At 44.0% G+C, this 18,516-nt stretch overlaps 1 protein-coding gene across 1 annotated transcript in view; it reads left to right on the plus strand.

The window, feature by feature from the left end:
- Positions 1–10,315, plus strand: part of B3GLCT (beta 3-glucosyltransferase) — a 144,268-nt gene extending 133,953 nt beyond the window's left edge. The window contains exon 15 of the mRNA XM_074986181.1: positions 9,853–10,315. Within this exon, the coding sequence (XP_074842282.1) occupies positions 9,853–9,885 (33 nt within the window). The 3' untranslated portion in view covers positions 9,886–10,315. The remainder of the gene's footprint in view (positions 1–9,852) is intronic.
- Positions 10,316–18,516: the final 8,201 nt, after the last annotated feature.

Consider the following 18,516-nt stretch of genomic DNA (forward strand, 5'->3'; position numbering starts at 1 on the left):
TGCCATCTCTGTCAACAAGCAGAGTACTCAAAGTGGTGAAAAAAGGAAAAAATGGCAGCACGATCTATTAACTACATATGTCTGTCTTTAGGTTCAATCCACTACACTTTATTCAGGAAAATTTCCCACTGACATTAATGGGAAATTTCCTTATGTGAGTAGTATTGAACTGAAGCCATTAAAAATATTTTCCTATTACATGGTTAAGGATGCCCTGTACTGTTTGGGCTTCTCCAGTATATTAAGCCTCAGTTAAACTCACAATGGTCAGACCCAGAAGATAAAGAAATAATGTAATTCAAACTTAAACTTCTGAAAATGAGAGAAAACAGAGTTAATGTACATACCAACATGCAACCTTAACTCTTCCCTGCAAGGGGCCTTAAACACTGGGATTATGTCTATACTGAAGGGAAATAAGCCCTCCAGAACTGAGTTTCAGAACTCAGATCAACTGATTCAGGTATGTAGGGTCCACGCTACAAATCTAAAAATAGTGGTGTAGCTGTTCCCACTCGGGTTGGAACAAAGGCTTGGAGCTCAAGTAGGAATGTCTACATAGCTATTTTTACCCCATAGCATAAGCCCTGCAAGCCTTGGTCCATTAGTCTAGGCTCTGGGTTCTCCGCCGCGGTTTGCAGTGTATTCTGGGAATGGCTCAGTAAGGACAGTTGAGATGGGTGTGCTCCACAGTCAGCCTCAAGGGATTAACATGGGCCAGATGGACCAACTACCCTACCAGGCTCCAAACTAGGAGATATTCAGGCTGACAGGGTGCGCTAATGAAATGTACGAGCAGAGTTTCTGTAAAACCAGGGAGCTGGTAACAGAAAGAAGGCTGCAAGGAAAAAGGCTGAGGTCACTCTTCCTGGAGCAAGGGGGAGAAATTTATATCCAAGAGGTGTCTGTCTGGCAGACCAAGAGGAAATAGCTTTGACTAGAACAGCAAAGTAGGATGTAGGCTAGGGGAATGGCAGGAAGGTTTGTAGTTGCCCAGCTCATTGATGGAGATTGGGCCATGGACTGGAAACCAGAACTGAGGGTGGGTCTAGGTTCCCCTACCAACCTCAGAGAAAGTGGTATTGATCTTGGAGGCCAGCTAGGGCTATGCCTTCTGGACATAGCGACCTAAGGGTGTCTAAGGGACTGCCTGGGATGATAAGGAAGATGTTGATAGTAAGCCAGAAGGGAAGGACTTTTGAGACTTAGCCAGAGGGCTATGCCATGAAGGAGAGGTACGCCAGGCCTCAAGGAGTAAGACAGGGGCTGCCAGCTGAGAGACCAAGAGGACGGGCTAAGGAACCACAAGAAAAGGTGCCAGGCTGAAAGAGTTAACCCACATCCCCAGATCATCCAGGAGGAGAGGCCACCAGTGAGTAGAGATTCCCATGATAGTGGTGCAGTAATAAGCCATTAAGAATTCTGTAGTTTATCCCACTTTATGTCAGGAGCAGCACGCTGGGGTCTTCTTACCATGGGAATTGACAAAAGTCAGGTAGGATAAAAGATTGGCCTTTGTTTTCAATGTGGGTTTAATGATGTATAAGTGAATGTATACTCATAGAATCATGGGACTATAGGACTGAGAGGGACTTCAAAAGTCATCTAGTGCAGTCTTCTGCACTCATGGAAAGACCAAGCACCATCTAGACCATCCCTGACAGATATTTGTCCAAGCTGCTCTTAAAAATTTCTTAAAATGGAGATTCCCCAGTCTCCCTTGGCAAATTTATTTCTCTAGTTAACCACTCTGATGGTTTGGAAGGTTTTTCCTAATGTCCAACTTGAACTGTCCTTACTGAAGTTCAGCCCATTGCTTCTTGTCCCATCCTCAGAAGTCAAATAGAACATTTTTTCTTCTCCTGATAACAATCTTTTATGTACTTGAAAATTGTTATCATGTCTCCTTCTGAAAACTAAACAAACCAGTCTTTTTAGTCTTTCCTCTTAAGTCATATTTTCCAGATCTTTAATAATTTTTGTTGCTCTTTTCTGGACTTATTTCAGCCTATCCACATCTTTCCTGAAATGTGGCACCCATAACTAGACATAATACTCCAGCTGAGACATAGTCAGTGTGGAGCAGAGCAGGAGAATTTCTTGTTCTTATCACCCGATACATCTTTTAGATTCTGTGCTACAAATGCATCTAGATTTGGGTTTGCAATACATTCTGTGAAGGTATTATTCTTTTAAACATGTTTTTCTAAATATCTGATTTCCATATTTTAAAAGCATTTTTAATTCAGTTTCAAGTTTTTTCTCACATAATTTGAAACATAGTATCCAATCTTTTGTCATTTTCTTCTTGAATGACCATCAAGGATTCCTCTGAACCTTGATCTCAGTGTTCTGCAGAATATTTATGCTGCAGAGAATATACAAAAAGTAAGTCTCAATTTATCTATAAAATCTGAATATGATATTTATAGTGCATAGCTTAGAACTCATCAAAGAGTATTTCACAGACTCCAGGGCATCATCCATTTTGAAGAACACCTGAGCTTTTGCCATATTGCCCCATTATTTCTGTTCTAATTGGCAAATGAAGATACTTCTAACACCATAATCCAAATCTTCTGGACCCTTGCAAATTAGCAAATTACCATTTGGTTTTTCAACTACAACCATCAAATAAACCCAGATAAACCTCAAATGAACCCAGTCAAAAGATTTTTGTACCTGTCATGTGACACTGTTTCTACTCGTCTGTTCAATTATTCCCCTTTTTTCAGTCTACAATGTACTGATTATTTTCTCTTGGCATAAATCAGTGACACATTTTTTCACTGGAATTGAACAGAGTGGTTAGGCAAGGGGTGGGCAAGATCTGGGTCCATCCCAACAACCCTTTTAACCCACCCTTCCATATGGTCTCCTACAGCTGCAGAGGTGGTACTGTCCCCACCCCATCAAAATCTCTCAGCTCCCATTGTCTAGTTTCATGTGCTGCCCCTGCCCCTTGCAAAATCTCTCAGCTCCTATTGGTCACAAACCGGACAACAGGAGCTGATAGAGTTTGCTGGAGATGGGAGCAGTGCAGTGCAATTTCTTAGCCCTGATTGGCTGGTTTCCAGCCAATAGGAGCTGATAGATTTTGCTGGGGATGGGGGCAGAGCTCGAAGCCCTCCCAAAGCCCCGACCCACAGGGCAGACAGCCATAAGGAACAGCCTGTGGGCTGGTGCTGCTGGGAGGCAGGTAAGCCTGCCTACGAATGCTGCTATCCAGGAGCTGCTTAGGTAAGCACCTCCCAGCCATAGCCTGCTTCTGGCACCCTACCCCAAATCCCTCCCAGGCCCTGTATCCCCTCCTGTGCCCCTTCCCCAGGCCAGAATTTTCTCCTGCACTCTCCTGGACCGTGCACCCCAATACACCACCCCAGATCATATCCTACTCCTTCAACCAAACTCCCTCCTGAACCCTATACCTTCTCCTGCATCCCAATCCCCTTCCCCGAACTCCCTTCTGCACCCAACCTCCATCCCAGACCTTGCATCCCCTGTATAGAAAAGTGCAGCCCTTGACCACTTTCAACATCTTGGAATGGCCCCCATCAAAAATTATTGCCCACCCCTCGGTTAAACTAATACCCAAACTTTTCAACTCAGCCTCAGTTCCCTGTAATTGTATATCCAGTAATTTGCATCCCTTTTTAAAAATCCTGATTTTACCTACATTTCAAGATCAGGTGCTGATTGTCTGTGCAATTGCGTTATAGAAAATAAGTTCATACGCATCACTTTTATGTCCCATAAGTTTTTTGCTCTGCTTATGGTGCAATTTTATTCTGTGTAAGTACTGTTTGTAGTTTTCTTTGTTTCTGGTATTATCTTGTTTAGTTTTCATGCTCTGCAAATCTTTATTTGCCAGTATATTCACTTGTGTCTATGTAATACTAATGTCTGTAATAAGGAACAATTTCCATTCATAATTTTGTGCCTTTTGAACTGCTTTCTGTGGAATGAACATACAGCAATTTCTGATAATATTTGTCTTTTTGTTATCTTAAATAACTCTTGTTGATCTTGTAGCACTTGGAGAGACCAGCAACATTCATCTCTGCCTTATCTTGCTAGCACCTGTTCACCTTTGCTGAGGGGATTTCATCTAACAACATTCTATAAATATATAAGAAGCAAAAAGAAGTCCAAGGACAGGGTAGCCATTACTCAGGTGGAGAAAGGGAAGAAACAACAACAGAAAATGTGGAAATGGTAGAAATGCTAAATGACCCTTTTGTTTCAGTTTTCACTAAAATGGTATTAGGAATTAGATATCTGACATACTGAATGCCAGTGACAATGTGGTGCAATCAGAGGCTAAAATGGGGAAATAACAAGTTAAAATTATTCGGACAACTTAGATGTCTTCAAATGAGCAGGGCCTGATGAAATGCATCCTTAGAATACTTAAAAAGACAAGATATCAGAGTCATTAGCAATTATTTTCAAAAAATCATGGAAAACGGGAGATTCCAGAAGACGGGAAAGGCCAAATATAATGCCCATCTATAAAAAGGGAAATAAGAACAATTCAGGGAATTACAAGTCAGTCAGTTTAACTTCAGTAGTCGGGAAGATAACAGAGCAAATAATGAAGCAATCATTTGCAAACACAGAAAATAACAAGGAGATAAGGAATAGGCAGCAGGGATTTGTCAAGAATAAGCTGTGTCAAAGCAACCTAATAGCTTTCTTCAACAGTTGTCAAGCCTTATGGTTAGGAGGGAAGCTGCTGATGGGGTATATCTTGATTTTGGTACAGCTTTAGCTACTGTCTCACCCAATCTTCTCATAAACAAACTAGGAAAGTACAATCTACATCATGAATGGGCAATAAGCAGCCCAAGGGCTGGACACAGTTAGCTTGGGTTAGCCCTGGTCAATCATCTCCATCTGCCGGTGCAATCACTTGCAGCTCCTATTGGGTGTCTTGGGACCTGCAGGAAGCAGTATAGACCAGGACACCTCTTCCTGCAGCTCCCATTGGCTATGAACAATGAATGATGGCCAACAGGAGCTGCAAGCCACCTTATCTGGAAGTAAACAAAGTGCTGATGGCCCACCAGGAGCTAACCCTAGCTAACTGCTAACTGCGGTCCACTTATTGCCCACCCCTGCCCTAAAGTGGGCACTTAACTGGTTGTAAATAACATTCTCAAAAAGTTATCGTAGGTTCACAGTCAAGTTGGAAGGGCTTATCAAATGGACTTCTGCAGTGATCAGTTCTGGGTCCAGTTCCATTCGATATCTTCATCAATGATTTAGATAATCACATAGAAAGTATGCTTATAAAGGTTGTGAACAATACAAAGTGAGTTGCAAGTGCTTTAGAGAATAGGCTTAAACAATTATCTGGACAAGTGGTCTGGGGTAATTAGGAAGAAGTTCAATAAGGAGAAATATAGAGTTTTCCACTTAGGAACAAACAATTTCACACATACCAAATGGGAAGTGACTCCCTAGGAAGGAGTACTGCGGGAAGGGATCTATGGTCACAGTGGACCACCAGCTAAATAGTAGTCAACAGTGTGACATTGTTGCAAAAAAAGCTAACATCATCCTGGGATGCATTAGCAGCAGTGTTGTTAAGAACTGTTTATTTTACCGGGTAGAAGTATCTCAAGGCATCTCGCAAGAATAATTTTGGCTCAGAGCAAATAGCTTGCACACAAATATCAAAACATTATGAAGAACAAAATGCTTGGAAAATAATTCTTACCACATTCCTGGTATTATAGTACTTTGATGAGGAACTGCCAAATAACATTTCTAGGAGTGCTTCACATGATGGTTTATGTATACGAGTGTAATGACTTAAAGCTCCTAATCATCAAGGCAAACACATTAAAAAGGAAATAACTGTGCATATAAACTCACTAAAGTCACATGGAGGTCTCTTGTACAATGTGGAAGTTCATGTGGGCAGACGCTCCATCAAAAGAAATTCTACAGAATTGCAAGATTTATTAACAGTAGTAACAGCAAAGAGGACATCCCTTATAGTGCCACAGCACAAAGACAAGGCTACTCACAGACGGTTGTTAAGTAGTAACAGCAAGAAACCCATGCTAGTCTATATACTATCAAAACAAAAAAGCAGTCCAGTAGCACTTTAAAAACTAACAAAATAATTTATTAGGTGATGAGCTTTCATGGGACAGACCCACTTCTTCAGACCATAGCCATACCAGAACAGACTCAATATTTAAGGCACAGAGAATCAAAAATAAATGTTTTCCTGATTTACCAACCTTGATTACTATTTTTGTTCTCTGTGCCTTAAATATTGAGTCTGTTCTGGTATGGCTATGGTCTGAAGAAGTGGGTCTGTCCCATGAAAGCTCATCACCTAATAAATTATTTTGTTAGTTTTTAAAGTGCTACTGGACTGCTTTTTTGTTTTGACTGTTGTTAAGGGAGACCATATGATCATGCTTTCTGTGTTAACATCTCCAGTTTTGAAGTGCTTGCACGAAGGACAGAATGGTACTAAGCTATCAAGAAGAAAAGAACAAACGTAAATCACTTTTAAGTATAGACTTATACAGAATTAATTAGATTAGCACTTCAGATCTAGGACAAGCCACAGTGAAATAGATTGCTTAATGCAGAGTTAAGGAAAGTTGTAGATAATTGGGAAGATCCATATATATGTATCTGAACAATAAAGGAGCATCACTTTGGCAGGACAATTCAACAAAAATGACCATTATAATACCTTGGGAGCAAAAAGTATGTCTCACTATTTTGGATAAAAAGAGCAAAATGTTGATTGAACAAAACTTCATTTTTCTTTTGAAGCTTAAGTGAGCTTCTAAACCACCAGGCAATATACCTAGAAGAGTGGGGGTAAATGGCAGTGCTGATTGGTTGCGTCTACACTACAGCTCCCTTTCAAAAGGATGGCTTTCAAAATTGAACATCGAAAGACGGCCTTTCGAAACGGAGCATCCACACATGCAAAGGGGGACCGAAGGTTTGACCCATCCTTTTGAAAGGCCCCCAGTGTACTTGCGAAAGAGAGAGTCCACTTGTCTCAGGGAGCTCTTTCGAAAGAACGGTGCAGAAAGTGCCACGGGCAGGGTCACATGGAGGACAAGCACTTTTGGGGCTGCTGCCTGAAGTCCCTTTAAAGGGCCTCCTCTACCCCAAGCCCCAACTTGCACACGCTGAGGCCCAGCTATCTGTCCCCAGATGGCAGGCAATGGGGCAACGGCAGGAGTCAGGTGGCCAACCATGGCCTGCGTCAGGGTGTCCAGGTTGGCCACCACCCAGTCCCAGGCCTGCCGCTCCATGGCTAGCCACTCCCACAGCACACCCGTCAGGTTCTGCAGGGCCACCGTGTGGGCTGCATCCCCCACCTCCTCCTCCCTGCCCTGGTGGCACTGACAGATGGCCTGGTGGAGGCTCCGCGCTGTCCCCGGTCAGGGTCTGAGCTGCTCCCCCTCGCCCTCTGTCGTCGGGCTCCCCAGGACTGTCACAGGGCTTGTCCAGCTGCCAGCTGCTGGAGCTGTGGAGACATAAGGGGGAGAGGAATGGGCCATTAGTCCCCAGCGAAGGCCCCCATGAACTCCCACCTCCCTTTCTCACTCCATCCTGGGGGCCCTGTAGGGACCACATCCTGGGGTTCCCCGTCTGGGTGCCAGGAGTGCTAGCTCTTGTTGGCCCCCCTGTCCCTCTGCAGCCGGGCAGCCCATGGTGCTGTCCTGGCTACATGGTGCTGAGTGCCACGCATTGGCGCTCTGAAGCCAAGAGAGCAGGGCTGTCTGGCCTGCCTGTGCCCTGGAGCTGACGGCCGTGTGAGTGGGCTGCAGCCATCCCAGGAGGGACCGCACACCCCCTCCCTGAGCCCTGCGGCAACTGGCATGTGCAGCACATACCTCTGGGTCCCTCCAGGAACTCAGGCAAGACACAGTCAGAGGGGGCCAGGCTAGATGGGCCGTCAATGACGAGGGCCCCCTTGCTCAAGCCTTCATCGTCGCTTATGGCCTGGTGCCTCCACGAGTGCCTGGTGCCGCCCAGTGTTCCCAGGCGGTCCTCCCTTCAGTCCCCATCTCAGGCTCCGCCTCTGTTCCGGGGTCCGCCGTGTTGAGGATCATGACCGGGGGTCCCGTCTCCTTGGGCCCAAGGAGGAGGTCCAGTTCTTTAAAATAGGGGCAGCTGGTGGGCATTGCCTTCGACTGTCCAGCTGTGTGCCAGGCCCTACAGTAGCCCTGGAGGAGCTCCTTCACCTTGGACCTCACCTCGTCCAGGGTCCAGGTGGGGTGACCCTGGCCAGTGAGGCCCTTGGCAAGGTGCTTGAATGCTGCTGCATTCCTGCGCTGGACCCCCCCATCTGATACAAGACCTCCTCATCTTCCTAGAGGGTGAGGTGGTCCCGCAGCTCGCTCTCAGGCTACGAGGGGGCCTGGCGCTTCAGTGTCTGGCTCCCCTCCTGGGAGGACTCCCCAGCATCTCTGGGGGGCCCCTGGTGTAGGCGGGGGTTCTGGGTGCAGGCCGTGGTGCCGGGAGGGCATTGTTGTGGCTGGGGTGTCACGGCTGGCAGGGGGCTGTGCAACAGTGTGGGCTCCCTGCTGCCTGCACGCTCTCAGCTGCCTGGGGCTTTGTGGGTCCCTGCATCATTAAACGCAGCCATATGCTGGAGCCATAAAGCTCTGCTTGTGCTGTGAGCGGTGCTGCCGCTGCCATGGAGGACTCCTTCTTTCAAAACGGCGGGCTGCGGAGCATCTGCACTTACTCGCTTTTGAACTAATCTTTCAAAAGGGGGTGCTCTTCCCACCATGGGAACGGAGGACCAACTTCGATGGAATGGCCCCTTTCTTTCAAAGTTACTTTTCAATGTTTGAGGGGTTTGCGTAGATGCGTAGATGTTGTTTCGAAAGACGGCCATATTTCGCCCTCACTTTCGAATGCACTTGCTAGTGTAGACGCACCCATTGAGATCAATTACCACCAGGTCATCCTTGGCCTCTGGACATATATGTAAAATTCTGTGAAAAGTTAAAATTTTGCTACCCAGTGAGCAAAGAAATACTGCAAGTATAACCAGTTCAGGAACTGAACTTTCTATCATTAACCACAAATTTGAGATAGAGAATGAATGAGTCAGCATGCCACTAAGTAGCTGAAGAAATGATCTTGACATAAATGAAGTTTGAAAACCTAAGTACCATAAAGAATGTTAATAATGTAAGAGCTAGTGCTCCAGAGATTACAGCCAAGCACACATTCTGGTCTTGCTGTTCACAGATAACAGATTTTTAAGGCCTGAAGGGACCATTATGTGCATCTAGCCTGACCTTTTGCGTATACAGGCCACAGAATTTCAGCAAGTGATTCTGGCATCAGTAAAGGAGAATCCCTCAAATCTCTAGGTAGACTGATTATCCCTATAGTTTAACAATGTATGGCATTTTTCTATGCTGATTTGTCTAACTTCTGCTGCTACCCATTCCATCTCTTTATGCCTTTGTTAAATTAAAAAGATTAAATGTTCACAGAAATCTTCTCCCCATTTAGGTGTTTATAGTATATGATAAAGCAACTTTTTATCATTGTAAATGAATTAAATAGACTGATGTTCTGTAGTCTCTCATTGCAAAGCAGGTTTTTCAGTCCTAGGAGCTCATGTTCAGTTGGTTATTCACTATGATCCTCAATCTTTTTCTGAATCACTGCTTTTCACAACACAATTCCCCAACCAATAAATGCAATGCACATTTTTGGCTTCCAGATATGTGACTTTTCATTTTGAATTAGAATATATTAAAAGATAACAAACTTGCTAACTGATCTGCAAAGTTTAATGATAGTTTTTGACTAAAAGAGACATATTGAATTCTCCTGCAGCAACACACAAGAAGCACCAGGAATGAGGGATGACGAAAGGTAGGATTGACTCCCTCGGATCACTTCAAAATGATTATGGCTGTATTGAAAGGAAAACCATAGAAGCTGAGTAGACTTTTGCTGGCTTCTTCAGGACAGTAGATGCAAAATGAAATATGTTTATATACAAATTATTATGTATTAGTAAAAATTAAAAAAAAAACCTAAATCAACTATACATTTTAAGCCCCGAATTCTGCATTCCTTACAACTCAGGAAAAGTGCTCATAAATTGTGTATGCGTTTTACCATAAGGTGTAGACATGTAACGTTGTAAGGTGATCGTTTTCATATTTGTCTGATAAGTAGATTTTTCTCAAATAAAAATTTTGATTGTAAACTAACAGTACTAAGTCATGTACCTTAGAGGCCTTGCATAATGTCTTACTATTCTCAAATGATAAAATGCCCTTTAAAATAGCTAGTCATCACAGTAATTACAAGTTTGGGCATTTTGTAAACAAAGATTCTTAGAGCTTTGCTTTGGCAAATTTTAAAATTGGATTAAAGAGATTAGAAAAAGAGAACATAATTAAACAGTTGTGTTTTACTTCCATCAACAGCTGTTGTAAGATCGCTTCCTATAACGTCTTTACTGGCAGGGCTGGAAGAAATCACAGCAGATGCAGAGATGGCTGTAGCCAGAGTTGCATTAGCAACGCCATCAAGGTTCTTCTTCTGCTTTGTGGACTTGGAAAAGAATTCCTTACCAGCCAACACCAAAGCTGGTGAGGCAAGAGGTTAAGAAATTTGGGATATATACGTAAAAGTGGAAATACCCTAATTTGTATTCTTGGGAACAATGCCTTGTTACATCAACTACATCAAACATGTCAGCTGTCTAGATTACCCAGGTCCAAAAGTCTTGCCACTCGGCTTTACTTCTAATTTGTTTTGAAGTCATATTTATTGCAGAATAATGTAATTAAAAGGCCAGGTCTCCACACTGTTCCTCCCACCCAGAAAAGGTGAGTTTCTCCTCTTGGCCGTATCTCCCTCCCAGAACAAGGCTGGGGCAGCAGAGGACAGCTTGATGAATAAATTGCTCCTCTTTCCCCCTGCTCAGGAAGACGATCGGTTGCCAGCTGGAAAACATTCTTTAGTAGCTGGAAGGAATGGGTTTCAGAATGTGGTGTCTGGGACCCTAGGAAGAATGTGCTGTTGAAGGCAGCTGCTGTGTGTATCAAGACTCATCTGATGCAAGGACTCATAGGCTACGTCTACACGTGCCCCAAACTTCGAAATGGCCATGCAAATGGCCATTTCGAAGTTTACTAATGAAGCGCTGAAATGCATATTCAGCGCTTCATTAGCATGCGGGCGGCAGCGGCGCTTCAAAATTGACGCGACTTGCCGCCGCGCGGCGCGTCCAGACGGGGCTGCTTTTCGAAAGGGCCCTGCCTACTTCGAAGTCCCCTTATTCCCATAAGCTCATGGGAATAAGGGGACTTCGAAGTATGTGGCGTCCTTTCGAAAAGGAGCCCCGTCTGGACGCGCCGCGCGGCGGCAAGGCGCGTCAATTTCGAAGCGCCGCTGCCGCCCGCATGCTAATGAAGCGCTGAATATGCATTTCAGCGCTTCATTAGTAAACTTCGAAATGGCCATTTGCATGGCCATTTCGAAGTTTGGGGCACGTGTAGACACGGCCATAGGGTGCATCTACACTTGCATTCCTCTTTTGAAAGAAGTATGCAAATGAGGTAAACCAGAAATACAACTGAAGTACAAATTTGCATATTTAACGCCTCATTTGCATGTTCTCATTTCGAAAAAGCTTCTTTCGAAAGAAGAAAGCCAGTGTAGATGCTGCTCTTTCAATAGAAAACTCCATCTTCGGAAAAAATCCTTCTTCCCTTTTTTTATGGGAAGAAGGATTCTTTCCAAGATGGGGTTTACTTTCAAAAGAGCACTGCCTACACTGGCTTTCTTCTTTCGAAAGAAGTGCTTTCAAAATTAGAATATGCAAATGAGGGGTCAGATACGCAAATTTATACATCATTTGCATTTCTGGTTTACCTCATTTGCATACCTCTTTCAAAAGAGGAATGCAAGTGTAGATGCACCCATAGAGCTTTAGCCGCTGAAGCACTGACCAAACGTGCACACACATGATGCCCCTCGTGATGCTGGCTGAGATACAGGCTAACACCACAACATGCTGGAGATGGAGACCCTAAGAAAGACCAGAGAGTTGAGGATGTTTACCAGCTAGGGCCAGCATCTGACAAAGAAGAGGTGCACCTCTGTGTCCAGACAGCGATCTGCTACTAAGAGCCACTCAGCCCCTTTGTGGTGGGGCTGAGCGTGCTGTCTCTAACCATTCCCCAGCTCCCAAGAAGTACAGATTTGGTCAGAGTGACACCCTACATTACACAGACGCTTTCTAACTACCACTTCATGGTTTGATTGAAATCCACCAGGAAACATAACCAGAAAGCTGTTGTTTCCCCGGTAGCTCTGCCAGTGAAAGGGAGATGTTGTAGTAGCTGGCTAGGAGCCAGTCAGGCATTGGGAGACTTAGGGGGCAAAGAGTGTAAATGCCTTGCAACCTAGCAATTCAAAAGGGCCCATGACTCCTGTCTGCTGCTGCTGCTACCGCAGCAGTGGTGGCAACCAAAGCACTGGGCCCTTTAAATTGCTGCAGGAGCCCTGCATGGCATGCTCTGGGCAGTGCTAAGGACTGTTGCAGGGGAGGCACAGCGTGGCCTGTGCAGAAGTGAGGGATAGCTGCCTCCAGCCCCACCCCTTCCACATGAGTCCCTGCCCATTCTGGGACCATGGAGCCAGGCCCACTCCACCTTGGCCGTGGGCCCTACAAGTCAGTCAGCCCACATGGCATCAGGAACAGGGTGACAGAAATCAAACCAGGACACACACACACACACGCATGCACGCACGCACTCACGCACACACACGCACACACCATGCCCTGTCTGTTTACTTAAACTGTGCACAGGGAGAAAGACTTGGCCCTCAGGTATTTCCTCGCTAATACTGTTTTCAGGCCAATTAGCTCCTTCTGTTTGACTCATGAAATATCTCCACAGACAGAACCAAACCAATCAAACTGAGTGTCTTCCTCACAGAGCTCATAGATGGGTTTTATTACTAAAATTACAAAATCAGCAGCGAGCTTCTGGTAATAAGTGTTTAATTACCAATTTCATGGCTGATTTCTCTGCCTCCCACAACTGTACGCAGAGATTCAAAACAACTGCTAGCAATTATGATAGTGTTACTTGTACCACAGGAGACACCTGAAATACTGTAGCCAGCAATCATCTCTCTCCACTCCTCAAGGTCCAAATGTGCAGAATGCAAGGTGTGGCAAAGGCCCAAAAGAGGCATGCGAAAGTATTCGTACAGGAACTTCCTCCTGGAACCCTAGTTTCACCGTTCTTACCTGATATAAACAGTTTATATGAAAATACTTGCTGACAACTAAAAGGAGGGACATGTCTCAGACTAAGTTATTTGAGAACTATGCTGGGGTCATCAGAGGGACAGCTGATTCGCCAAAATAAAATCACCATAGCTTTACTGCACTCAGTGCAGTTATATCAAGTTACACCAACTTGGGATCTGGCCCAAAGATTCTAGTATATTTCTTTGCAAGTATTTGTCTCTGTGGCTGGAACCAAGTAGGTTATTGCATCTTGGAGGTTTCTGAACAATGCCTTTGAGCATATCATAGGAGAAGGATAGCAAGGGATAGTGATAGGGAGACAGAGATTTAATAGCACCTCGTTTATTTCATTCAGCTGAACTCCACTACTGCACATAACTATTTCCCTCTACATCTGATTGGTGTCCATGTTTAAATGCCACAGGTACACTCTTTTAGGGTATGGATCCCCACTCTTGAGAATTAGCATGTTATTCAGTTCACATACGTAAAGTTTACTTACTTGCATAAGCATTTGCAGGATGGGGCCCATATTTAAGGACTGGAATGACCTAAAACAAAAATGATACAAAATGCCAAAGCGCAAGTTGGGTGAGGTAGTATCTTTGATTGGACTAACTTCTGTTGGGAAAAGAGACTAGCATTCAAGCCACACAGAGCACTTCGTTGAGGTAGAATGGTGCTTTAGAATTGTGCTAATTATGTGCGCTAAACAACCCGTTCCACAGAGAAGAAGTGGTCTATACCCGTGTGATTGGACAAGTCCTCCAATAACAGGTTCCAAGTCACATGGAAAAGCAAACTTTCCATCAACTCCAGAAAGTTTTGAATATTAACACACACACACACACACAAAATGTTGCTAAATGTCCATATTGTGAAAAAGAGGTCTCCCCTATTGTTTTGGAGGGCCAGGCCAGGGAACTCCTTTAGAAAACCCCACATCTGTCGTGTGTTTCATCACAAAGAATGATGCATAATCAGAAATGGCCGCTCGTAATTTGACTGGTAGTGTTTAGGTATCAGCACTGTATGAATGCACAATAAAACACCAAGCATAAATATAAACATACAGTAAAGGTGGACAGCTGCTGATGGTGGCGTGATTTATTAATCTTCAAAACCTGCATTAGGGCTTAGCATGAATTACCTGTTGGTATTTAAAAAGATGGTATTTTACTGCCATCTAATGGCCATACATATAGACTCTATTTTGTTTCATTTACCTATTTATAACTGAGAACAACAATAAGTCATGTGGCACCTTATAAACTAACAGATGTTTTGGAGCACAAGCTTTCGTGGGCAAAGACCCACTTCCAAAGCAGGTCTTTGCCCACGAAAGCTAATGCTCCAAAACAGCTATTAGTCTATAAGGTGCCACAGGGTTTCTTGTTGTTCTCAAAGATGCAGACGAACACAGCTACCTCTCTGATACTATTTATAGCTGGTCACTGTGACACAGGGTAGAGTGCTCTAACCAAAAGTAAACGCCATTCAATTATCACCAAGATTCAGAGGGGTGTGAAACCAGTTATAATGGAACCTATGCATGTCAGAGAGGCAAAACCAACAAGATTGTTAGTGAATGAAAAGATGCCTGTTCATATCAAAGTCTGCTTGCAGCAGTGATGGCTTCATTGCAGGATATTAGCGTGATAAGGTTGGGGAAGTAATATGCATTGAACCCTGGATTTAACAGACTCCGTCTGAACAGACTTCAGAAATAATGGATACAGTCTACCAGCCTCCTTCCTCTGCCCAAATAAATGCCGGCGACTCGCCAGAGCCACCGGACCTGCCACTGCCAGTGCTGGAGGAGCCACCAACATGCCACGGCTGAGGCTGGAGGAGCTGCTGGGGCCAAAGGAGCTACCGGGGCCAATGCAGTGGTTGGGGCCAGCAGGGCTGGAGGACCCGCCAGCTCTACTCTGTAAACAGCATAAAAAGCCCACTGCTGAGCAGTCTCTCCTGTAGGGTGAAAAAATATATATATAATCAATTGCAATCAATAGTCTGGCAGTGCTTCACTCAGTCCTGATGGGTGAAGTGGCTCTTCACCAGCACTGTGTGTAACAAAACCTCCTGCTTGTTTCATACACAGTGTCCAGACTTTGTTCCAACATCTCCTGAGCCTGCTATATTCCTCCCAGGTCTCAGACAGAATGCTCCCTACTGCGCCTTGCAAGGTGCCTCCAGTCCTGCAGCTTCGGATTTAATGGGCTTTAGGTACTAATGGCCAACCCTTCCCCCTTATTAGTCTATTAAATCCATTCGCTGCATTCTGTGGGACCCAACTGCCATTGGCAAAAGAAATAAGCTTTTGAATAACACAAAGTTCTTCTTCAGGTCTGGCAAACATTCTCAGAGTTTGAACCTAAATACAAGGTGGCACAGATTGTTTAGCGTAAATGACTAACACTTATTCAAGCTAAAGTGGCTCACTAACACCTCTGAAGTCATAGGACCAAAAAGGGGTCAGGGAGGCTAGAGGGTTATAGATTGTTGTAATAAGCCATAAATATAGTGTCTGTATTAAGACCATGATCTAACATCCCCCAGAATGACATTATAGAAGATTAGGTTTGGAAGAGACCTGAGGAAGTAATCTAGGCCAGACCTTGCTCAAAGCTGGACAAGCACAAACTAAATCATCCCAGCCAGGGCTTTGTCAAACCAGGCCTTTAAAACCTCTAAGGATTCCATCACTGGCCTAGGTGACCCATTCCAGTGCTTCGCCAGCCTCCTAGTGAAATAGTTTTTCCTAATTTCCAACTGAGGCCTCCCCCACTGCAATCTGAGATTGCTGATTCTTGTTCTGTCGTCTGCCACCATTTACAACAGCCTAGCTTTATCCTCTTTGGACACTCCCCCGCCACACCCTTCAGGTAGGTAAAGGTTGCTATTGAATCTCTCCTTGCTTTTCTCCAGACTAAATAAGCCCATTTTCCTCAGCCTCTCCTCATAAGTCATGTGCCCCATGCCCCTAATCATTTTTATTGCCCTCCACTGGACTCTCCAACTTGTCCACACCATTTCTGTGGTGGGGAGCCCAAAACTGGATGCAATCCAGATGTGGCCTCACTGGTGCTGCCCAGAGGGAAGAAATCACTTCCCTCAATTTGCTGTCAATTCTTTTAACTAGTGCAGCCCAATATGCTGTTAGCCTTGTTAACTCATGTACAGCTTCCTGCCTGTTGTAATCTCCAGGTCCTTTTCTACACAACTTCTCCTTAGCCAGTCAGCCCATAGCCTGTAGCAATACATGGGATTTTTCCATCCTAAGTGCAGGACTCCACACTGGTCCTTGTTGAAACTCGTAAGTTTTCTTTTGGGCCAATCCTCCAATTTGTCTCGATAACTCTGGACCAAACCTTTCCTACACCTTGGGAGGCATGCCAGTCTTCACCTTCAGACAGTCCCCCACCCTGAAACACATACTCATCACCAACCACGCACCCCACACCAGAAACAGTAACCCAGGAACCAATCTCTGCAACAGCACTACACTTCGTCCTGGAGAATGAACGCCCAACAACTCGAGTGTGTGTGAGTTGTAGGGGGAAGGGAAGGATTCACAGACACAAGAGAGTATTATGTTAACCTCTTTGCCAGTGGCATTGCCAATTCCTGTAAGAGAGAATTTCCATTATATGATTATCTAAGGTGGTACAAGAGTCTTAGCTGTCTTGCATGTGTGTGACATGTCTCCTTTTATTAGTGTCTGAGTGAGTTCCATGAGAAAGCTCCCCTCTCAGACTGGGAAGGAAATGCTCCTCTATTTGCATGACCACAAGGTTTAAAAGAGATGTGTATCAGAGCAAGGAGCCTGCCCTTTTTTCATATGGGTAAGAAAAATCTTTCTAGGTATGGTCCTGGATCCTTCTCTCCCCATTTTACTCAATGTCTGCATGGCATTCTACTGAACTTTCTGTTACCTCTCTTAAAAATCATGGATCAGAAATAAGTGCCTCCAGCAATCTTACCTCTTGTTTTGAATCCTACCTCTGTTAACAGCTTGTTTCATTTCTAGAGGAGGTCTTACATCTTCTGTTTTATCTCTTCTTCTATTAGGTTCCTCACATTTTCTCCTTTCCCCTTTCCTCTTCTCCATGGATCTGTTCCGTCTACCATTAGCTTTAAATGTGGACATTTAGGCAGGTGACCTTCCATTTTACATCTCCCTTGACTAACAGCGATCAATATATCTGCCTGACTGCCAGTTCCTGATTACAACGTATGATACTACTGAGAGCTTCAACAACTGAAGTTATCCACTTGTGTATGGAGTCTTCTTTGTTCCATGATACTAACTTCCATTTATTCTATTTAAAATTCTTTCCTTTGCTTTCTAAACTTTTTCACAGATTTGTTTCATTTTGCTTTCCAGTCCCATATAACCCACATAACCTCTGATAGTTAATTTGGCTGTTCCAGTTTTGGTCTACTCAATATTTTCTATGAGCCTGTCTGAAATTTAAGTTCATTCTTGTACTTGTTCTACACCAATTACCAAATCTGATACAGACTTTCTGTCTTCCCACTGAGTTATTTTCTCTTTATGTCTTGCTTTGGAATATTTTTCCCTTCACTTTAGATTCTAATCGATTCTCATGGTAAGGAATCATGCAAGTGTCTATGATACAGTATATAAAGTGCTCTATGGTGTTAATCCTCCTGTTTCAATATTCAGTTATTTTAAGCATGCCCTATTTTTGTATTAAGACGTCTATATTAACATCATAGTTGAAATATTAATTTAAAGTTTGAACTGGCTGTATTGGTCATAGTATCCTCACTTAAGAGAAAAAGGGCAAAGCTCATTTCAGCAGTTGAGATTTCAAATAATTTGACTTTCCTTCTGGGCTCCAGGGTATTTGATTGATATCTCTCAGGGGTCTGGAACAAGCAGCCTAGCTGAACCAAAGTGAGAGCTGTCCTGCAATTTCTGGTACACTTCAGAGGTCTGACTTCTGTGCATGACCATGTAATCCATAGTCAGAGCCTGTCTCTGAATGGTGATTTATTGGTAACAAACCAGACTCCCCTGTCAAAAATTATAAAAGAAGAGGGTTTGTTTTCTGCAACTACCATTACTAATTAAAAGCTGTTTCATGATCATTACTTCCCAATCACAATTGTAGCTGACATCTACAAAATCTAACTCATTCTGTTCTTTGAGGCATTGTGTGATAACATGTTCATCATCATCAATAACA

The sequence above is a fragment of the Carettochelys insculpta genome, chromosome 1 (genome assembly GCF_033958435.1).
Source record: "Carettochelys insculpta isolate YL-2023 chromosome 1, ASM3395843v1, whole genome shotgun sequence".
Lineage (NCBI taxonomy): Eukaryota > Metazoa > Chordata > Testudines > Carettochelyidae > Carettochelys > Carettochelys insculpta.